The 24666-nt window shown below is 41.4% G+C and overlaps 1 protein-coding gene across 2 annotated transcripts in view; it reads left to right on the forward strand.

Moving 5' to 3' along the window:
* The window catches only part of LOC136582827 (uncharacterized), a 219436-nt gene that overhangs the window by 8729 nt on the left and 186041 nt on the right, over positions 1 to 24666 (forward strand). For both annotated transcript variants that reach the window (XM_066584087.1, XM_066584088.1), the window contains 3 exons: positions 15 to 98; positions 11528 to 11611; positions 21231 to 21314. In XM_066584087.1, the coding sequence (XP_066440184.1) occupies positions 15 to 98; positions 11528 to 11611; positions 21231 to 21314 (252 nt within the window). The remainder of the gene's footprint in view (positions 1 to 14; positions 99 to 11527; positions 11612 to 21230; positions 21315 to 24666) is intronic.

Raw genomic sequence — 24666 nt, forward strand, 5'->3', positions numbered from 1 at the left:
TGTATTTTTTGCAGCTGGATATGAAATATTTGTCTCCATTGTTACTGGCATATGAAGATAGAATTAATGAGAAGGATAATGTGACCCTGGCAGTTGAGGTGAGTTGTAATTTACATTCGCGCATTTGCTTTACTTGAAGTTCTCATTCTAGGGTGTATTCACACTGACAATCGTATCACCCTGTCTAAACAATTGACAAAATTTGGCTGCGCTGTGTGATTAAGCCCATAGAGATTTCTTCTCAAAGGTTAGGTAATTGTTTAAAAAAGTTGTCCAGAAAAACATGGCTGCTCTGTTCCGGAAACAACGCCACAGCTGACCATGGATATTGCCTGGTATTGCAGTTAAGCTCCATTACAGTGAATGGGACTTTGTGAGTTGTGACATTGCTTTTGGAAGAAAGCAGCTATGTCTTTCTAATTCTGGACAGCCCCTTCAGGACACGGCCTATTTTGGCCACGAGGATTCAACCATTTTTGGGGGATTTTCCAACTTCACTTTTCAAAAGCCACAACTTTTTTATTTTTCCGTCATCATGGCCATATGAGGGCTTGTTTTTTGTGTGGCAAACTGAAATTTTTATTTGTACCATTTTTGGGTGCATATAATGTATTGTAAAACTTTTATTATTTTCTTTTCCTTTGAAAGCAGAGAGAGAAAACACATTAATTCTGCCATTGTTTTTTTTTTTTAACCCGCTGCCTCTCTTTCCTTTATATTCTAACTCTCCCTGGTACCAATCCAACCAAACATAATGTACTAATATGTGGGAATAATGAAAATATAGATATTTTGTATAGATGTTTTTATACATTTATTAATGCATGAAAGATGTTTTTATCATACAGTGAACAGAAAGGAGCAGATTATATTGATTCTGCTCTTCAGGCCTTGGCTTACTCTTGTGGTGTTTTTGGAAATCCAGGTGCAGATCACACATAGGTGACACTTTCCAGGATTCCTACAACACGCCACATTCATCCTTTGGGCCTTCTGTTTGTCAAGTCCAATGGGTGAAGGAGCTGCTTTTTTCCTTAGCAGCTTCCTTCCGTCGTCATCACCACTTTGTAGATGAGATTTCCAGATGGTTACATAGCAAGCAAGTAAGGTTGAAAGAAGTCTTTTAAAAAATAAATTAAAAAAAATAAATTTTTGATTTCAACCTGTAATTACTTACTATGTTAACCCAGAGGGAGGCGAAAACCCCCTGAGGATTGTTGGTTTGCCATCATATTAGGGGAAAAATTCCTCCCTGACCCCAAATATGGCGATCAGAATGATTCCCTGGGTTGTCGGAGCTCGAATCTACGTGGATGTTAAGTGGTGGATATTCTATAGGGTTGTCTGGTCCGGTATATGGAAAAAGTGTGGTTTAATGTTATGAAGAGATCATGAAGATATGATGGAAGTTGAGTAGGTCGTCCACCAGCTTTGCTTGTTAACCACTCAGCTTTCTTCATTAATGAATGGCTTCATTGTTGACGGGATGATATTGTTGTGACCAATCTGGACATACAAAGCTGAACGCTGTGAATATTTTCTGGTCTTCAGGTCTTATACTGTTTGGCATTTCCATGTAGTTCAGAGTTTGATCCGTATTCACGTCAACAGAAGCTGCTGTCATGATTGCTGGTGGTTCCATTCTTCTGGCTTCCACATCTTCCCAATTGATGCCAGAAAAAAATTGATGCTTCTTGATGTCTCCTCTTACTCCTAGCCGATAGTCCTGATCTTTACACAGCAGCTCTTTTAAGATGGCCACTGTGACAGGAGTCAGAAACTCTGGGTAGAGTGGATCAAACTCGATGGTGAACAACATAATGTCCATGGGATTTTCTCCAGGAAAAGCCTCCTTTTTTGTGAACAGGTTATAGAGAATCACACCTATGGCAAAATAATCTGCCCCTCGTCCATGTTCTTTGCCCATGATCATTTCTGGGGGAAAATATCCTGGTGTACCTTTAGGATTTTCTTTGATCCTCTCATACACACCCATTACAGCAAAGCCAAAGTCCGTTATTTTGATATGGCCATCTGCGGTTAGAAGGATGTTTGCTGGCTTCAGGTCCCGGTGTATGATGTTTTTCTTGTGTAGGAACTGAGTGCCACAGATCACTTCCGCCATAATAAATTGTATTGTGGGGGTATCTAAAGGAAAGTTTTTAAATAGAAAATCAAACAGGTCCCCTCTGGTGGCCAATTCCAATACATAGTAGACACATTTTTCTGTGTGGAAGGCGGCCAGGCCGTGAATCAGGAACGGGCTCTCGTGGGATAGTTCCAAGATATCTCTCTCTACAAAACTGTACCCATGCTCCGTGAACAAACATTTGTTTGACACTTTAAGGGCAACGCATTTTTTGCGGATGATATCACTTGCCACCAAGACTTCTGCAAAACCTCCTTCTCCCAGTTTCTTATGGAATGTAAAAGACTGTAATGTTAGGGGTACTGTGTCAGATCTTTCCTTGTCAGGTTGCTCGAGTTTCTCCAAGCAGATGTCGCTTGTGTAGAGTTCCTCATCATGGCTACTGCCACTCTCAGAGGCTATGATTGATTTGTAGAGCTCCTCTAGTGCTTCATCATTTAGCCAGGCGGAATCAGATCTGTCGTCTCTGCCGCCGCTCTGAGTGGCTATGATTGATTTGTAGAGCTCCTCTAGTGCTTCATCATCTAGCCAGGCGGAATCAGATCCGTCGCCTCTGCCGCCGCTCTGAGAGGCTATGATTGATTTGTAGAGCTCCTCTAGTGCTTCATCATCTAGCCAGGCGGAATCAGATCTGTCGTCTCTGCCGCCGCTCTGAGAGGCTATGATTGATTTGTCGAGCTTCTCTAGTGCTTCATCATCTAGCGAGGAGGAATCAGATCTGTCGGCACCACTGCCACTCTGAGAGGCTCTGATTGATTTGTAGAGCTCCTCTAGTGCCTCATGGTCTAGAGAACTGCTCTTACTGCTTGACCTCTGCTGAGATCTACACTCTTCTTTCTTTTCCCCCTTTTTGTCATTGTTTTTCTTCTTTTTAGATGATTTGTTGTCTGTTTGTAGGAAACAAATGAACACGTGTTAATATGTGAAATGATTATTAGAGTCTTCATTACTATCGCACAGCAACACATATTCATACGTAGTCAGATCATGAAACATACTACCGACATTATATTCACTAATGTTTAAACCTCTAAAGACCTAAATACCATCTTGTATTTGCAGCTCTTGCACAGACCTATGTGTTTCTATGGTTGTAGACCATATGATCTGAGCTTATATAAAAAATTCCCATGAACATTCCCAGTTACTTCCCGATCTCATACCTGTATTGCTGATGCGACTGCGCCCTGGCATTTCACCAGAAGCTCTTTGGCTTTCTTTGGTGCTTTCTGCCTTCTCCAGTCCATCCTCTCCATATTCCTGGATTTTTACTATTGCATCATCTTCTACTTTACACTCCAGTTCTTCTTCCCCATCCTCTGCATCGTACTCCTGAATGTGCAGATCTTCTGTGATCTGAATCTGACCATGAATATGATCATACTCTGCCAGTATTTCCTGCTGACTAGCATAGTATTGGATGTGCAGATTTTTCTGGCTGTGGATCAGGTCAAGAAGGCAGTATTCTGCTTCTATTTCCTTTTCCACCAAACTGTCTGTCTCCACCACTTCTGCCTCCTTGTTGTCAGCAGTCTTGATGTTTTGATCTTCCTCCACATGTTCTTCCTTTACTTTAGTTGACGATTTAGCTATAAAGAACATATCTACAGAAATAGAATAAGAAGTCAAATGTTAAAACCTGAAACCTACTTTATATATTATGAATGATAAAGATGATATAACTAATGAATGATGGAATTACATGTTTTGAGAACTTGAGAGAAGACCACCTCACCCAAGTACTTATATTTCAAGGGGATGCTTTTAGAAAACAACTCCTATTCATATCTCATATTAGGGCATCAAGCGTGGTTCCCTTGTAAAAGCATCTCATGCCCTGATGGACCCAAATATTCCTGGGCAGCCATGTATCTGAATGGTTGCCATATAATACTACATAAATAAGCTGTATTGTGCCCACTCTACATCACCCACTTTGGTATAAGTCCATGTATTTGCAATGTTACTAAGATATTAAAATAATGATGTATATCCGGGCAAGCCCAAACCATAGCTCTATTTTTTTTACAAAATATTCAAATTTATCCTTAAAAAAATATATAAAAACTAAATTCCACCACAAGGATTGTTACCACCGTGGGGCCATAGCTGTACAAAACTACCCCTGGCAGCTATTTGTTTTTTGAATATACAGAACTCGACAAAGATATCAATTAATTTGTGATTGGCAGTTATAATGGGGGGCTGTAACTAAAAGCATACCCTTGTATTATATGAGAAGGTACATGATATCCTACCTTTGCTGTTCTCTATGTTGATCCTACTGGGCCCAGGGAGTTCCTCTTCCATATTTATCCCGCTGGGACTTGGGACTTCCTCCATTGTTATTCCACTGGGTCGTGGGAGTTCTTCGGCACTTCTCTCTACTTGGATGCAAGTGCAGCAGCTCCTCATACACCCAGTAATCCTTGCCCAGGTTTTTCTTAGGCGTGCTAAAAACCAGTTCTTTTTTGGTTTCTTAGCTTTAATTGGCTCATTCTGGCCTTTACGGCCATCGTTCTTCTCCTCAGGAATGTGCTGGATCTTATCAGCTTCTTCCTGTAAATGGTTTGTCTTCTTTTTTGCCTTCATTATATCACAAAGGCAAAAATATAGAAAATATAGAAATCCAAAAGGATAGTCGCTCTCACTTATTCTCTGCTAGCTGCAGCAAGTGAATGCAAGGATTCTAACCCGTGCACTGGTATAAGAAGCCTTGTGCCATTGTGATGTCATCAACTTTCATTGTGATGTCACCTAATGGACTACTATTGTGATGTCATCTGCAATTGTGATGTCATCATCTGTCTTGAGGAACATGCTCCAACTTGCCCACCATGTACATGTATGTGAATATATGTATATATCTATATCTATCTATATCTATATATATAAAATTGAATGTATGTCTGCGTGCGTGCGTGCGTGCGTGCGTGTTTGTCCTTTATGCGCTACTACACCATTCATCCGATCGCCATGAAACTTTGGGAAGTTGTTGAGTACACTCCTGGGAAGATTATAGGCATAGTACAAATATCCTACGATAAATGGCGCGCGAGCGTCGTCGAAAGTTACGCCCCCCCCCCACGTAGATCGAATAAGTAAGCCACCTGCTATTGTGATGTCATCACTGATGTCATCAACATCGGACGCCCTTGAACATGCCCCAACATGTTCTATAAAGCTGCATTGTGATGTCATTAAGGCTCTATTATGACACGTACAGCTTGGAACCACTAGAGCACGCCAGCCAATTACCATTGGAGTTGGAAGTGGGTAAACAAGTACTAGGATATCTTCCTAAGAAGCCACAGCAGCCGGATAAATTGGATGTTCCACCCAACGGCTATTTTATTCAGCCCGCAAGGGGGAAGCGGCGGCCTACAAAATCTAATTCTCTCATTTCCTGATGTCATAGATAGATAGATAGATAGATAGATAGATAGATAGACTGTATGCAATAACCCTGATAGATAGATAGATAGATAGATAGACTGTATGCAATGACACGTACAGCTTGAAACCATAAATACTAGAGCACGCCAGCCATTTACAGTCAGTCTCCATTGAAGTTGGAAGTGGGCAAACATGTACTAGGCCAGTGATGGCGAACCTTTTAGGGACCGAGTGCCCAAACTACAACCCAAAACCCACTTATGTATCGCAAAGTGCCAACACGTCAGGGGGCGGGGCTTATCACAACGTATGATTTTACCCCCGTCGTTCTAAAAAGGACAAGGCTGTTTCAGAATAGACCGGGTGCAGATTCTGACTGCTTTTTGGACGCGGAAATACTGCAGAATGTGCTCAGCGGAGATTTCTGTGGAAAATTCTGCAGCATTTCCGCATCTAAAAAGCAGTCAAAATCTGCACCCGGTCTATTCTGAAAGAGCCCTGCCCATTTCTGCCACATGTACACATACCCCAGCGGTAATAGTGACACCTTCACCCCAGCGATAATAGTGACATCCCACAGCAGTAATAATAGTGACACTCCCCCCATTAGTAATAAGAGTGACATACCCCAGCGGTAAACCTCAGTGGTCGCTGCTGCCGTCATCTAGATATATAAAAACGTAGTATGTATGTATGTCTGTCTTCGCAGCAACGCGCGAACATGCCCCAACATGTTCTCATAAGCTGCATTGTGATGTCATTAAGGCTCTATTATGACACGTACAGCTTGGAACCACTAGAGCACGCCAGCCAATTACCATTGGAGTTGGAAGTGGGTAAACAAGTACTAGGATATCTTCCTAAGAAGCCACAGCAGCCGGATAAATTGTATGTTCCACCCAACGGCTATTTTATTCAGCCCGCAAGGGGGAAGCAGCGGCCTACAAAATCTCATTCAGGTAGGTAGGTTCAGTTCTTGGAGGTTGGGGAATGCTTATGGGCAAGGCCTTATGTCTCATCCCAACTCGATTATTCAATTCTAAGCGCAAAAGAATTAGCGTCCAAATTTTATGTACGGAATTTAATTCTCTCATTTCCCAATGTCATAGAAACTTGAAATTTGGCTCGAGCATTGATTATGTCATAAATAGGAAAAGTTAATGGGTCCCAACTCGATTATTCAATTCAAAGCGCCAAAGAATTAGCGTTCAAATTTTACGTACGGAATCTAATTCTCTCATTTCCTGATGTCATAGATAGATAGATAGATAGATAGATAGATAGATAGACTGTATGCAATAACCCAGATAGATAGATAGATAGATAGATAGACAGACTGTATGCAATGACACGTACAGCTTGGAACCATAAATACTAGAGCACGCCAGCCATTTACAGTCAGTCTCCATTGGAGTTGGAAGTGGGCAAACATGTACTAGGCTATCTTCCCAAGAAGCCACAGCAGCCGGATAAATTGGATGTTCCACACAACGGCTATTTTATTCAGCCTGCAAGGGGGAAGCAGCGGCCTACAAAACCTCAGTGGTCGCTGCTGCCGTCATCTAGATATATAAAAACGAATGTATGTCTGTCTTCGCAGCAACGCGCGACGGGTACGCTAGTATATATATAAAGCTGAAAGCCCTCACTGACTCACTCACTGACTCCCGGACTGACTCACTCACTGACTGACTCGCCAAAAGTTCTCCAACTTCCCGATGTCGTAGAAACATGAATTTTGGCAAGAGGATAGATTATCTCCAAAATAGGAAAAGTAATATGGTCCCAACTCGATTATTCAATTCTAGCGCAAAAGAATTGGCGTCAAAATTTAACGTACATAATCTAAATCTCTCACTTCCCAATGTCATAGAAACTTAAAACTTGGCGCGGGCATTGAATATGTCATAAATAGGAAAAGTTAACGGGTCCCAACTTGATTATTCAATTCTATGCGCAAAACAATTAGCATTCAAATTTTACGTACGGAATCTAATTCTTTCACTTTCTGATGTCATAGAAACTCGAAATTTGGCACTGGCATTGATTATGTCATAAATAGGAAAAGCTAATGGGTCCCAACTCGATTATTCAATTCTATGCGCAAAAGAATTAGCGTCCAAATTTTACGCACAGAATCTAATTTTCTCACATAGAAACTTAAAATTTGGCATGGGCATTGAATATGTCATAAATAGGAAAAACTAACAGGTGCCAACTCAATTATTCAATTCTATGCGCAAAAGAATTAGCGTCAAAATTTTACGTACGGAATGTATTTTTCTCACTTTCCAGTGTCATAGAAACGTGAAATTTGGCACGAGCATTGATCTATATATATATAAAATTGAATGTATGTCTGTATGCGTGTGTGTCTGTTTGTCCTTTATGCGCTACTACGCCATTCATCCGATCGCCCGCGGGGTGGCTTGATAGAATGCCTGTCCGATCGCAGCAGGATGTAATGCTATGTAATGCATACATACACCGAAACAGGATTTAGCTTAAACATCCACACCCACTGAAATAGGGGAATCCCACCCAGACTTTTATGCTAGCTTGCATACACCGAAACAGGACTACTTGAGGTTTACATCTTCATTATCTCCTCCTTTACTCTCCAGCTCTTCTTCTCCGTTATGTCGTTCTTCATGCTGACCACCATAGTACTGGATGTACTCTGGATCAGGTCGTGAATGCGATCATACGCTGCCAGTATTTCCTGCTGACTAGCAGGGTACTTGGACGCACAGATCTTCTAGGCTGCGGATCAGGTCATGAAGATGATGATATTCTGCTTGTACTTTTTGTCCCACAACGCTGTCTGGCATCAGTTCTGTCTCCTGGTCATCAGCCTGGATTTGGTTTTCTTCCAAATTGTCCTCCTTTTCCTCCTCTATATTTCGCAGGCGTGCTTAGAACCGTTCATTTTTTTGTTTCTAAGCTTCACTTGGCTTTTGCTGGCCGTCATCTTCACAATTCTTTTTTGTTTTAGGTATCTCCTCGATCTTATCTGCTTCTTACTGCTAACAATTTCTCTTCTTTTTTGCCTTTATTGTATCACAAAGGCAAATATGTAGAAGATATAGAAATGCGCAGATTGTTTCTCCCACTTGCAATCTGCTGGCTGCAGCAAGTGAATGCAATGGTTATTAGATGTGCAAAAGAATATTCCGCTACCTGCCATTCTGATGTCACGACGGCCATTGTGATGTCATCAACCATCTTAAGGAACGTTCTCCAACATGTCCAAATATTCAGCATGCAACAACATGATGTTCTGGTTTCTTCCATAAGGCAGTTGATGACATCACAATGGTAGCACAGGAGGATAATTACTAGTTATTTTTTAAGACCGCGCTTTAGAATATTTCACTGCTTAAGGACTATACCATGGAGGGAGGAGGAAGAGTGGGAGCCGCAAAGGTAGTGTGAAAAGAAAACAATAGAGTTTTTGGGGAGAGGGGTATGGGAGCACCAGGTCCAGGTAACCGATACAAGGAACCTGAAAATTGGGTCGGGGGAACTTTGACCAATTTGATTTCTATATCCCAGAGAATTTAGGATCTCAATCCAGTAGTGCCATGTTTTTGGAAAACTTATCCAGCAAGTCTTTGATAGATGCTGTAAGTTCTTCCATCTCCATCGTCTTGTGGATCACGTGAAACCAGATCGAGATAGAGGGAGGGGAAGCTTGTCGCCATAGCTTCGGAATGCATGCCCTAGCTGCATTAACCAGATGTCTGACCACAGAGCTCCTATAGAAGTATGGGGGGATGTCACTAAGGTGCAGGAGGAAGAATGTGAGTGATTTTGGAAGAGCAAAGTCCGTAAATTTTGAGATAATGTGCCATACCTCTGACCAGAAACCCGACAACACCGGGCACTCCCAGAATATATGAAGTATAGTTCCCTGATCTGTTCCGCATCTCCAACAAAGCAGAGAAGCAGATGGTATCATTTTATATAGATGAGAGGGCACCCTGTACCACTGTCAGAGAATTTTGAATCCAGTTTCCTGAATCTTAGTAGAGATGGAGGATTTATGTGTAAAGGAGTAGATTTTAGCTAATGTTCTGGTGTAAACGATAGCGACAGATCTCTTTCCCATGTGAGGATATATGGAGGGGGTAGAGTCTCTACATGCGTAGTTAGTATGTTATATATGCATGAGCAGGTGTGACGAGACGGACCAGACCCACTGCAGAGTTGTTCGAAGGGAGTCATTGCTTTGGCGGGGGGCAAAGAAAGAAGAAAGTGTCTGATTTGGAGGCTCTGCCAGTAGTACAGGGATGTGGGTTCTGTAATGTTTGTCATGTAGTGGGGTGTTTGCGGCCTTGATGAGGTAGATTGTCTTGAGTTAGGATGCGTTCACATGTAGCTGGTTTGGTGCAAAATTTTATGCAGATCTGCAGCAGATTTCAATCTTACAAATGAATCCGTGTTGAAAGGGTGAAATCTGCACCGCATCAGCTACATGTGAATGCACCCTTAACCCCTTGAGTGGCGGGTTTCCTACGACCCTGTCGTACCCACCAGGGCAGGTTTTTTAAATGGTCTAATCATTGAATTTCAACTAATTTTGCAGTCGAGTTCCAAGAGCCATAACTTTTTCATTTTTCCATTGACACAGCCATATGAGGGCTTGTTTTTTGCAGGACAAGTTGTACTTTTTGATGGCATCATTTTTGGGTATATATAATGTATTGCATAACTTTTGTAAAAACATTTGTAGGGAGATTGGGGGAAAAAAATAAATTCTGCCATTCCTTTTTTGGATTTCATTTGTACGGCGTTCAACATGCAGAATAAATAATGTGATATCATTATTCTCTGAGTCAGCACCATTCTGGCGATAGCAAGTTTATACAGTTTTTATGTTTCGGGGAGGAAAAAAGAAATGGGGAAAAAAGAAAAAAGGGGCCATGTCATTAAGGGGTTAAATAATGTACCAACTTCCTTCTCTGGGTCATTACGACGCAGGGATACCACATGTGTGATTTTATTTTACATTTTTTACAAAGTAAAGGGAGACAAGTGTTTTTATTTTTATTTTTTTTATAATTTTTTCACTTTTGTTTTTTTTTTTAACTTTTTTTTAAATTTTTGTCCCTTTAGGGGACTTCCACAGGGACCCATCAGGACCCCCTGATCACTTTCCGGGGGTCTGATGGTGACAGCCCTTTACATGCTGCAGTGACAGCCCTTTACATGCTGCAGTCACATAGACTGCAGCATGTAAAGGGTTAACACAGCAGAGATCAGAGGTTTTCTCTGATCTCTGCTGTAAGAGCTGGTGCCTGCTTGTCCTCTGACACCCAAGCACCAGCTCTCCCTGCCACAGAGACAGTCGGCTTGCTTCTGACAAGCCGATGGTCTCTATAGCAACCTGTAAACAAAGCAGGAGACTTAGAAGCAGGAGATTGCCGGCATTGGCCTACCGATTCACTACACCTGCTGTCTGACTGGTCAGTGCTGCTTATGTGATTGGTACTGGCCAATCAGAGAGTAGCATACAGTGTGCATTAGGTAGTGAGAAGATTAACTGAAAGCGAGATGTGGAATTGGCGGAGAACGACAACAAGAGGTATTTTGTCCCAGGACCAGAGGCTTGTACTAAAGGGAACGTGTCATCAATTATAAGCACCATAAACTAAGTTTATTGGCTTGCAGGTCAGGGCGGAGGTCCAGGAATGTGCTTTTTGTATTTACCCGGCTCTCGGTTCCCTCGCTGTCAACCCTGGAAACTGGCACTCGGTCTGCGCATCGAACTCTGCGGTCAGTGCGTGCGCACACCAATAAAGAAGAGTGTGCATGCGCCCGCTGCCTGCACCTGTACCTCAGCTGGACTTTCTATGCTGCTTATAAGTGATGACAGGTTCCCTTTAACTCCATATTTTAGCAGGTGGCTGACACGAAAAGTAAGATTTGGCGCGTTTTAATCCATCAATTAGCTTTTAGTAACTCATGTATTTTTTGCAGCTGGATATGAAATATTTGTCTCCATTGTTACTGGCATATGAAGATAGAATTAATGAGAAGGATAATGTGACCCTGGCAGTTGAGGTGAGTTGTAATTTACATTCGCGCATTTGCTTTACTTGAAGTTCTCATTCTAGGGTGTATTCACACTGACAATCGTATCACCCTGTCTAAACAATTGACAAAATTTGGCTGCGCTGTGTGATTAAGCCCATAGAGATTTCTTCTCAAAGGTTAGGTAATTGTTTAAAAAAGTTGTCCAGAAAAACATGGCTGCTCTGTTCCGGAAACAACGCCACAGCTGACCATGGATATTGCCTGGTATTGCAGTTAAGCTCCATTACAGTGAATGGGACTTTGTGAGTTGTGACATTGCTTTTGGAAGAAAGCAGCTATGTCTTTCTAATTCTGGACAGCCCCTTCAGGACACGGCCTATTTTGGCCACGAGGATTCAACCATTTTGGGGGGATTTTCCAACTTCACTTTTCAAAAGCCACAACTTTTTTATTTTTCCGTCATCATGGCCATATGAGGGCTTGTTTTTTGTGTGGCAAACTGAAATTTTTATTTGTACCATTTTTGGGTGCATATAATGTATTGTAAAACTTTTATTATTTTCTTTTCCTTTGAAAGCAGAGAGAGAAAACACATTAATTCTGCCATTGTTTTTTTTTTTTTAACCCGCTGCCTCTCTTTCCTTTATATTCTAACTCTCCCTGGTACCAATCCAACCAAACATAATGTACTATATGTGGGAATAATGAAAATATAGATATTTTGTATAGATGTTTTTATACATTTATTAATGCATGAAAGATGTTTTTATCATACAGTGAACAGAAAGGAGCAGATTATATTGATTCTGCTCTTCAGGCCTTGGCTTACTCTTGTGGTGTTTTTGGAAATCCAGGTGCAGATCACACATAGGTGACACTTTCCAGGATTCCTACAACACGCCACATTCATCCTTTGGGCCTTCTGTTTGTCAAGTCCAATGGGTGAAGGAGCTGCTTTTTTCCTTCTTAGCAGCTTCCTTCCGTTGTCATCACCACTTTGTAGATGAGATTTCCAGATGCTTACATAGCAAGCAAGTAAGGTTGAAAGAAGTCTTTTAAAAAATAAATAAAAAAAATAAATTTTTGATTTCAACCTGTAATACATAGCAAGCAAGTAAGGTTGAAAGAAGTCTTTTAAAAAATAAATAAAAAAAATAAATTTTTGATTTCAACCTGTAATACATAGCAAGCAAGTAAGGTTGAAAGAAGTCTTTTAAAAAATAAATAAAAAAAATAAATTTTTGATTTCAACCTGTAATTACTTACTATGTTAACCCAGAGGGAGGCGAAAACCCCCTGAGGATTGTTGGTTTGCCCTCATATTAGGGGAAAAAATTCCTCCCTGACCCCAAATATGGCAATCAGAATGATTCCCTGGGTTGTCGGAGCTCGAATCTACGTGGATGTTAAGTGGTGGATATTCTATAGGGTCGTCTGGTCCGGTATATAGAAAAAGTGTGGTTTAATGTTATGAAGAGATCATGAAGATATGATGGAAGCTGAGTAGGTCGTCCACCAGCTTTGCTTGTTGACCACTCAGCTTTCTTCATTAATGAATGGCTTCATTGTTGACGGGATGATATTGTTGTGACCAATCTGGACATACAAAGCTGAATGCTGTGAATATTTTCTGGTCTTCAGGTCTTATACTGTTTGGCATTTCCATGTAGTCCAGAGTTTGATCCGTATTCACGTCAACAGAAGCTGCTGTCATGATTGCTGGTGGTTCCATTCTTCTGGCTTCCACATCTTCCCAATTGATGCCAGAAAAAAATTGATGCTTCTTGATGTCTCCTCTTACTCCTAGGCGATAGTCCTGATCTTTACACAGCAGCTCTTCTAAGATGGCCACTTTGACAGGAGTCAGATACTCTGGGTAGAGTGGATTAAACTCGATGGTGAACAACATAATGTCCATGGGATTATCTCCAGGAAAAGCCTCCTTTTTTGTGAACAGGTTATACAGAATCACACCTATGGCAAAATAATCTGCCCCTCGTCCATGTTCTTTGCCCATGATCATTTCTGGGGAAAAATATCCTGGTGTACCTTTAAGGCTTTCTTTGATCCTCTCATACACACCCATTACAGCAAAGCCAAAGTCCGTTATTTTGATATGGCCGTCTACAGTCAGAAGGATGTTTGCTGGCTTCAGGTCCCGGTGTATGATGTTTTTCTTGTGTAGGAACTGAGTGCCACAGATCACTTCTGCCATAATAAATTGTATTGTGGGGGTATCAAGAGGAAAGTTCTTGTGTAGAAAATCAAACAGGTCCCCTCTGATGGCCAATTCCAATACATAGTAGACACATTTTTCTGTGTGGAAGGCGGCCAGGCCATGAATCAGGAACGGGCTCTCGTGGGATAGTTCTAAGATATCTCTCTCTACAAAACTGTGCCCATGCTCCGTGAACAAACATTTGTTTGACACTTTAAGGGCAACACATTCTTTGCGGATGATATCACTTGCCAACAAGACTTCTCCAAAGCCTCCTTCTCCCAGTTTCTGATGGAATGTAAAAGACTGTAATGTTAGGGGTACTGTGTCAGATCTTTCTTTGTCAGGTTGCTCGAGTTTCTCTAAGCAGATGTCGCTTGTGTAGAGTTCCTCATCATGGCTACTGCCGCTCTCAGAGGCTCTAATTAATTTGTAGAGCTCCTCTAGTGCCTCATCGTCTAGCGAGGAGGAATCAGATCTGTCGGCACTACTGCCACTCTGAGAGGCTCTAATTAATTTGTAGAGCTCCTCTAGTGCCTCATCGTCTAGCGAGGAGGAATCAGATCTGTCGGCACTACCGCCACTCTGAGAGGCTCTGATTGATTTGTAGATCTCCTCTAGTGCCTCATCGTCTAGCGAGGAGGAATCAGATCTGTCGTCTCTGCCGCCGCTCTGAGAGGCTATGATTGGTTTGTAGAGCTCTTCTAGTGCTTCATAATCTAGTGAGGAGGAATCAGAACAGTTGGCACTACTGCCACTCTGAGAGGCTCTGATTGATTTGTAGAGCTCCTCTAGTGCCTCATGGTCTAGAGAACTGCTCTTACTGCTTGACCTCTGCTGAGATCTACACTCTTCTTTCTCTTCCCCCTTTTTGTCGTTTTTCTTGCTTTTAGATGATTCGTTGTCTGTTTGTAGGAAACAAATGCACACGTGTTAATATGTGAAATGATTATGAGTCTTCATTACTATCGCACAGCAACACATATTCATACGTAGTCAGATCATGAAACATACTACCTACATTATATTCACTAACGTTTAAAACTCTAAAGACATAAATACCATCTTGTATTTGGAGCTCTTGCACAGACATATGTGTTTCTATGGTTGTAGACCATATGATCTGAAAAGCTTATAAAAAGTTCCCATGAACATTCCCAGTTACTTCCCGATCTCCTACCTGTATTGCTGATGTGACTAGGCCCTGGCATTTCACCAGAAGCTCTTTGGCTTTCTTTGGTGCTGTCTGCCTTCTCCAGTCCATCCTCTCCATATTCCTGGATTTTTACTTTTACATCATCTTCTACTTTACACTCCAGTTCTTCTTCTCCATCCTGTTCTTCATCATCTGCATCGTAGTCCTGAATGTGCAGATCTTCTGTGATCTGAATCTGGCCCTGAATATGATCATACTCTGCCAGTATTTCCTGCTGACTAGTATAGTATTGGATGTGCAGATCTTCCTGGCTGTGGATCAGGTCAAGAAGGCGGTATTCTGCTTCTATTTCCTTTTCCACCAAACTGTCTGTCTCCACCACTTCTGCCTCCTTGTTGTCAGCAGTCTTGATGTTTTGATCTTCCTCCACATGTTCTTCCTTTACTTCAGTGGACGCTTTAGCTATAAAGAATATATCTACAGAAATAGGATAAGATGTCAAATGTTAAAACCTGAAACCTATTTTATATATTATGAATGATAAAGATGATATAACTAATGAATGATGGAATACATGTTTTGAGAACTTGAGAGAAGACCACCTCACCCAAGTACTTATATTTCAAGGGGATGCTTTTAGAAAACAACTCCTATTCATATCTTATATTAGGGCATCAAGCGTGGTTCCCTTGTAAAAGCATCTCATGCCCTGATGGATCCAAATATTCCTGGGCAGCCATGTATCTGAATGGTTGCCATATAATACTACATAAATAAGCTGTATTGTACCCACTCTACATCACCCACTTTGGTATAAGTCCATGTATATGCAATGTTACTAAGATATTAAAATAATGATGTATATCCGGACAAGCCCCAAACCACAGCTCTATTTCTTAACAAAATATTCAAATTTATCCTTAAAAAAATATATATAAAAACTAAATTCCACAACAAGGATTGTTACCACTGTGGGGCCCTAGCTGTACAAAATTACCCCTGGCAACTATTTGTTTTTTGAATATACAGAACTCGCCAAAGATATCCATTAATTTGTGATTGGCAGTTATAATGGGGGTCTGTAACTAAAAGCATAACCTTGTATTATATGAGAAGGTACATGATATCCTACCTTTGCTGTACTCTATGTTGATCCCACTGGGCCCAGGGAGTTCCTCTTCCATATTGATCCTGCTGGGATCTAAGAGTTCCTCCATGTTTATGTCTCTGGATCCTGGAAGTTCCTCCTCCATATTGATCCCGACAGGATTTGGGAGTTCTTCCATGTTTATATCTCTGGATCCTGGAAGTTTCTTCTCCATATTTATCCCGCTGGGACTTGGGACTTCCTCCATTGTTATTCCACTGGGTCCTGGGAGTTCTTCGGCACTTCTCTCTACTTGGATGCAAGTGCAGCAGCTCCTCATACACCCAGTAATCCTTGCCCAGGTTTTTTGTAGGCGTGCTAAAAACCAGTTCTTTTTTGGTTTCTTAGCTTTAATTGGCTCATTCTGGCCTTTACGGCCACCGTTCTTCTCTTCAGGAATGTGCTCGATCTTATCAGCTTCTTCCTGTAAATGGTTTGTCTTCTTTTTTGCCTTCATTATATCACAAAGGCAAAAATATAGAAAATATAGAAATCCAAAAGGATAGTCGCTCTCACTTATTCTCTGCTAGCTGCAGCAAGTGAATGCAAGGATTCTAACCCGTGCACTGGTATAAGAAGCCTTGTGCCATTGTGATGTCATCAACTTTCATTGTGATGTCACCTAATGGACTACTATTGTGATGTCATCTGCAATTGTGATGTCATCTGCAATTGTGATGTCATCATCTGTCTTGAGGAACATGCTCCAACTTGCCCACCATGTACATGTATGTGAATATATGTATATATCTATATCTATCTATATATATATATAAAGCTGAAAGCCCTCACTGACTCACTCACTGACTCCCGGACTGACTCACTCACTGACTGACTCGCCAAAAGTTCTCCAACTTCCCGATGTCGTAGAAACATGAATTTTGGCAAGAGGATAGATTATCTCCAAAATAGGAAAAGTAATATGGTCCCAACTCGATTATTCAATTCTAGCGCAAAAGAATTGGCGTCAAAATTTAACGTACATAATCTAAATCTCTCACTTCCCAATGTCATAGAAACTTAAAACTTGGCGCGGGCATTGAATATGTCATAAATAGGAAAAGTTAACGGGTCCCAACTTGATTATTCAATTCTATGCGCAAAAGAATTAGCATCCAAATTTTACGTACGGAATCTAATTCTTTCACTTTCTGATGTCATAGAAACTCGAAATTTGGCACTGGCATTGATTATGTCATAAATAGGAAAAGCTAATGGGTCCCAACTCGATTATTCAATTCTATGCGCAAAAGAATTAGCGTCCAAATTTTACGCACGGAATCTAATTTTCTCACATAGAAACTTAAAATTTGGCATGGGCATTGAATATGTCATAAATAGGAAAAACTAACAGGTGCCAACTCAATTATTCAATTCTATGCGCAAAAGAATTAGCGTCAAAATTTTACGTACGGAATGTATTTTTCTCACTTTCCAGTGTCATAGAAACGTGAAATTTGGCACGAGCATTGATCTATATATATATAAAATTGAATGTATGTCTGTATGCGTGTGTGTCTGTTTGTCCTTTATGCGCTACTACGCCATTCATCCGATCGCCCGCGGGGTGGCTTGATAGAATGCCTGTCCGATCGCAGCAGGATGTAATGCTATGTAATGCATACATACACCGAAACAGGATTTAGCTTAAACATCCACACCCACTGAAATAGGGGAATCCCACCCAGACTTTTATGCTAGCTTGCATACACCGAAACAGGACTACTTGAGGTTTACATCTTCATTATCTCCTCCTTTACTCTCCAGCTCTTCTTCTCCGTTATGTCGTTCTTCATGCTGACCACCATAGTACTGGATGTACTCTGGATCAGGTCGTGAATGCGATCATACGCTGCCAGTATTTCCTGCTGACTAGCAGGGTACTTGGACGCACAGATCTTCTAGGCTGCGGATCAGGTCATGAAGATGATGATATTCTGCTTGTACTTTTTGTCCCACAACGCTGTCTGGCATCAGTTCTGTCTCCTGGTCATCAGCCTGGATTTGGTTTTCTTCCAAATTGTCCTCCTTTTCCTCCTCTATATTTCGCAGGCGTGCTTAGAACCGTTCATTTTTTTGTTTCTAAGCTTCACTTGGCTTTTGCTGGCCGTCATCTTCACAATTCTTTTTTGTTTTAGGTATCTCCTCGATCTTATCTGCTTCTTACTGCTAACAATTTCTCTTCTTTTTTGCCTTTATTGTATCACAAAGGCAAATATGTAGAAGATATAGAAATGCGCAGATTGTTTCTCCCACTTGCAATCTGCTGGCTGCAGCAAGTGAATGCAATGGTTATTAGATGTGCAAAAGAATATTCCGCTACCTGCCATTCTGATGTCACGACGGCCATTGTGATGTCATCAACCATCTTAAGGAACGTTCTCCAACATGTCCAAATATTCAGCATGCAACAACATGATGTTCTGGTTTCTTCCATAAGGCAGTTGATGACATCACAATGGTAGCACAGGAGGATAATTACTAGTTATTTTTTAAGACCGCGCTTTAGAATATTTCACTGCTTAAGGACTATACCATGGAGGGAGGAGGAAGAGTGGGAGCCGCAAAGGTAGTGTGAAAAGAAAACAATAGAGTTTTTGGGGAGAGGGGTATGGGAGCACCAGGTCCAGGTAACCGATACAAGGAACCTGAAAATTGGGTCGGGGGAACTTTGACCAATTTGATTTCTATATCCCAGAGAATTTAGGATCTCAATCCAGTAGTGCCATGTTTTTGGAAAACTTATCCAGCAAGTCTTTGATAGATGCTGTAAGTTCTTCCATCTCCATCGTCTTGTGGATCACGTGAAACCAGATCGAGATAGAGGGAGGGGAAGCTTGTCGCCATAGCTTCGGAATGCATGCCCTAGCTGCATTAACCAGATGTCTGACCACAGAGCTCCTATAGAAGTATGGGGGGATGTCACTAAGGTGCAGGAGGAAGAATGTGAGTGATTTTGGAAGAGCAAAGTCCGTAAATTTTGAGATAATGTGCCATACCTCTGACCAGAAACCCGACAACACCGGGCACTCCCAGAATATATGAAGTATAGTTCCCTGATCTGTTCCGCATCTCCAACAAAGCAGAGAAGCAGATGGTATCATTTTATATAGATGAGAGGGCACCCTGTACCACTGTCAGAGAATTTTGAATCCAGTTTCCTGAATCTTAGTAGAGATGGAGGATTTATGTGTAAAGGAGTAGATTTTAGCTAATGTTCTGGTGTAAACGATAGCGACAGATCTCTTTCCCATGTGAGGATATATGGAGGGGGTAGAGTCTCTACATGCGTAGTTAGTATGTTATATATGCATGAGCAGGTGTGACGAGACGGACCAGACCCACTGCAGAGTTGTTCGAAGGGAGTCATTGCTTTGGCGGGGGGCAAAGAAAGAAGAAAGTGTCTGATTTGGAGGCTCTGCCAGTAGTACAGGGATGTGGGTTCTGTAATGTTTGTCATGTAGTGGGGTGTTTGCGGCCTTGATGAGGTAGATTGTCTTGAGTTAGGATGCGTTCACATGTAGCTGGTTTGGTGCAAAATTTTATGCAGATCTGCAGCAGATTTCAATCTTACAAATGAATCCGTGTTGAAAGGGTGAAATCTGCACCGCATCAGCTACATGTGAATGCACCCTTAACCCCTTGAGTGGCGGGTTTCCTACGACCCTGTCGTACCCACCAGGGCAGGTTTTTTAAATGGTCTAATCATTGAATTTCAACTAATTTTGCAGTCGAGTTCCAAGAGCCATAACTTTTTCATTTTTCCATTGACACAGCCATATGAGGGCTTGTTTTTTGCAGGACAAGTTGTACTTTTTGATGGCATCATTTTTGGGTATATATAATGTATTGCATAACTTTTGTAAAAACATTTGTAGGGAGATTGGGGGAAAAAAATAAATTCTGCCATTCCTTTTTTGGATTTCATTTGTACGGCGTTCAACATGCAGAATAAATAATGTGATATCATTATTCTCTGAGTCAGCACCATTCTGGCGATAGCAAGTTTATACAGTTTTTATGTTTCGGGGAGGAAAAAAGAAATGGGGAAAAAAGAAAAAAGGGGCCATGTCATTAAGGGGTTAAATAATGTACCAACTTCCTTCTCTGGGTCATTACGACGCAGGGATACCACATGTGTGATTTTATTTTACATTTTTTACAAAGTAAAGGGAGACAAGTGTTTTTATTTTTATTTTTTTTATAATTTTTTCACTTTTGTTTTTTTTTTTAACTTTTTTTTAAATTTTTGTCCCTTTAGGGGACTTCCACAGGGACCCATCAGGACCCCCTGATCACTTTCCGGGGGTCTGATGGGGACAGCCCTTTACATGCTGCAGTGACAGCCCTTTACATGCTGCAGTCACATAGACTGCAGCATGTAAAGGGTTAACACAGCAGAGATCAGAGGTTTTCTCTGATCTCTGCTGTAAGAGCTGGTGCCTGCTTGTCCTCTGACACCCAAGCACCAGCTCTCCCTGCCACAGAGACAGTCGGCTTGCTTCTGACAAGCCGATGGTCTCTATAGCAACCTGTAAACAAAGCAGGAGACTTAGAAGCAGGAGATTGCCGGCATTGGCCTACCGATTCACTACACCTGCTGTCTGACTGGTCAGTGCTGCTTATGTGATTGGTACTGGCCAATCAGAGAGTAGCATACAGTGTGCATTAGGTAGTGAGAAGATTAACTGAAAGCGAGATGTGGAATTGGCGGAGAACGACAACAAGAGGTATTTTGTCCCAGGACCAGAGGCTTGTACTAAAGGGAACGTGTCATCAATTATAAGCACCATAAACTAAGTTTATTGGCTTGCAGGTCAGGGCGGAGGTCCAGGAATGTGCTTTTTGTATTTACCCGGCTCTCGGTTCCCTCGCTGTCAACCCTGGAAACTGGCACTCGGTCTGCGCATCGAACTCTGCGGTCAGTGCGTGCGCACACCAATAAAGAAGAGTGTGCATGCGCCCGCTGCCTGCACCTGTACCTCAGCTGGACTTTCTATGCTGCTTATAAGTGATGACAGGTTCCCTTTAACTCCATATTTTAGCAGGTGGCTGACACGAAAAGTAAGATTTGGCGCGTTTTAATCCATCAATTAGCTTTTAGTAACTCATGTATTTTTTGCAGCTGGATATGAAATATTTGTCTCCATTGTTACTGGCATATGAAGATAGAATTAATGAGAAGGATAATGTGACCCTGGCAGTTGAGGTGAGTTGTAATTTACATTCGCGCATTTGCTTTACTTGAAGTTCTCATTCTAGGGTGTATTCACACTGACAATCGTATCACCCTGTCTAAACAATTGACAAAATTTGGCTGCGCTGTGTGATTAAGCCCATAGAGATTTCTTCTCAAAGGTTAGGTAATTGTTTAAAAAAGTTGTCCAGAAAAACATGGCTGCTCTGTTCCGGAAACAACGCCACAGCTGACCATGGATATTGCCTGGTATTGCAGTTAAGCTCCATTACAGTGAATGGGACTTTGTGAGTTGTGACATTGCTTTTGGAAGAAAGCAGCTATGTCTTTCTAATTCTGGACAGCCCCTTCAGGACACGGCCTATTTTGGCCACGAGGATTCAACCATTTTGGGGGGATTTTCCAACTTCACTTTTCAAAAGCCACAACTTTTTTATTTTTCCGTCATCATGGCCATATGAGGGCTTGTTTTTTGTGTGGCAAACTGAAATTTTTATTTGTACCATTTTTGGGTGCATATAATGTATTGTAAAACTTTTATTATTTTCTTTTCCTTTGAAAGCAGAGAGAGAAAACACATTAATTCTGCCATTGTTTTTTTTTTTTTAACCCGCTGCCTCTCTTTCCTTTATATTCTAACTCTCCCTGGTACCAATCCAACCAAACATAATGTACTATATGTGGGAATAATGAAAATATAGATATTTTGTATAGATGTTTTTATACATTTATTAATGCATGAAAGATGTTTTTATCATACAGTGAACAGAAAGGAGCAGATTATATTGATTCTGCTCTTCAGGCCTTGGCTTACTCTTGTGGTGTTTTTGGAAATCCAGGTGCAGATCACACATAGGTGACACTTTCCAGGATTCCTACAACACGCCACATTCATCCTTTGGGCCTTCTGTTTGTCAAGTCCAATGGGTGAAGGAGCTGCTTTTTTCCTTCTTAGCAGCTTCCTTCCGTTGTCATCACCACTTTGTAGATGAGATTTCCAGATGCTTACATAGCAAGCAAGTAAGGTTGAAAGAAGTCTTTTAAAAAATAAATAAAAAAAATAAATTTTTGATTTCAACCTGTAATACATAGCAAGCAAGTAAGGTTGAAAGAAGTCTTTTAAAAAATAAATAAAAAAAATAAATTTTTGATTTCAACCTGTAATACATAGCAAGCAAGTAAGGTTGAAAGAAGTCTTTTAAAAAATAAATAAAAAAAATAAATTTTTGATTTCAACCTGTAATTACTTACTATGTTAACCCAGAGGGAGGCGAAAACCCCCTGAGGATTGTTGGTTTGCCCTCATATTAGGGGAAAAAATTCCTCCCTGACCCCAAATATGGCAATCAGAATGATTCCCTGGGTTGTCGGAGCTCGAATCTACGTGGATGTTAAGTGGTGGATATTCTATAGGGTCGTCTGGTCCGGTATATAGAAAAAGTGTGGTTTAATGTTATGAAGAGATCATGAAGATATGATGGAAGCTGAGTGGGTCGTCCACCAGCTTTGCTTGTTGACCACTCAGCTTTCTTCATTAATGAATGGCTTCATTGTTGACGGGATGATATTGTTGTGACCAATCTGGACATACAAAGCTGAATGCTGTGAATATTTTCTGGTCTTCAGGTCTTATACTGTTTGGCATTTCCATGTAGTCCAGAGTTTGATCCGTATTCACGTCAACAGAAGCTGCTGTCATGATTGCTGGTGGTTCCATTCTTCTGGCTTCCACATCTTCCCAATTGATGCCAGAAAAAAATTGATGCTTCTTGATGTCTCCTCTTACTCCTAGGCGATAGTCCTGATCTTTACACAGCAGCTCTTCTAAGATGGCCACTTTGACAGGAGTCAGATACTCTGGGTAGAGTGGATTAAACTCGATGGTGAACAACATAATGTCCATGGGATTATCTCCAGGAAAAGCCTCCTTTTTTGTGAACAGGTTATACAGAATCACACCTATGGCAAAATAATCTGCCCCTCGTCCATGTTCTTTGCCCATGATCATTTCTGGGGAAAAATATCCTGGTGTACCTTTAAGGCTTTCTTTGATCCTCTCATACACACCCATTACAGCAAAGCCAAAGTCCGTTATTTTGATATGGCCGTCTACAGTCAGAAGGATGTTTGCTGGCTTCAGGTCCCGGTGTATGATGTTTTTCTTGTGTAGGAACTGAGTGCCACAGATCACTTCTGCCATAATAAATTGTATTGTGGGGGTATCAAGAGGAAAGTTCTTGTGTAGAAAATCAAACAGGTCCCCTCTGATGGCCAATTCCAATACATAGTAGACACATTTTTCTGTGTGGAAGGCGGCCAGGCCATGAATCAGGAACGGGCTCTCGTGGGATAGTTCTAAGATATCTCTCTCTACAAAACTGTGCCCATGCTCCGTGAACAAACATTTGTTTGACACTTTAAGGGCAACACATTCTTTGCGGATGATATCACTTGCCAACAAGACTTCTCCAAAGCCTCCTTCTCCCAGTTTCTGATGGAATGTAAAAGACTGTAATGTTAGGGGTACTGTGTCAGATCTTTCTTTGTCAGGTTGCTCGAGTTTCTCTAAGCAGATGTCGCTTGTGTAGAGTTCCTCATCATGGCTACTGCCGCTCTCAGAGGCTCTAATTAATTTGTAGAGCTCCTCTAGTGCCTCATCGTCTAGCGAGGAGGAATCAGATCTGTCGGCACTACTGCCACTCTGAGAGGCTCTAATTAATTTGTAGAGCTCCTCTAGTGCCTCATCGTCTAGCGAGGAGGAATCAGATCTGTCGGCACTACCGCCACTCTGAGAGGCTCTGATTGATTTGTAGATCTCCTCTAGTGCCTCATCGTCTAGCGAGGAGGAATCAGATCTGTCGTCTCTGCCGCCGCTCTGAGAGGCTATGATTGGTTTGTAGAGCTCTTCTAGTGCTTCATAATCTAGTGAGGAGGAATCAGAACAGTTGGCACTACTGCCACTCTGAGAGGCTCTGATTGATTTGTAGAGCTCCTCTAGTGCCTCATGGTCTAGAGAACTGCTCTTACTGCTTGACCTCTGCTGAGATCTACACTCTTCTTTCTCTTCCCCCTTTTTGTCGTTTTTCTTGCTTTTAGATGATTCGTTGTCTGTTTGTAGGAAACAAATGCACACGTGTTAATATGTGAAATGATTATGAGTCTTCATTACTATCGCACAGCAACACATATTCATACGTAGTCAGATCATGAAACATACTACCTACATTATATTCACTAACGTTTAAAACTCTAAAGACATAAATACCATCTTGTATTTGGAGCTCTTGCACAGACATATGTGTTTCTATGGTTGTAGACCATATGATCTGAAAAGCTTATAAAAAGTTCCCATGAACATTCCCAG

This window comes from Eleutherodactylus coqui, chromosome 11 (assembly GCF_035609145.1).
Source record: "Eleutherodactylus coqui strain aEleCoq1 chromosome 11, aEleCoq1.hap1, whole genome shotgun sequence".
In the NCBI taxonomy this organism is placed as follows: Eukaryota; Metazoa; Chordata; class Amphibia; order Anura; family Eleutherodactylidae; genus Eleutherodactylus; species Eleutherodactylus coqui.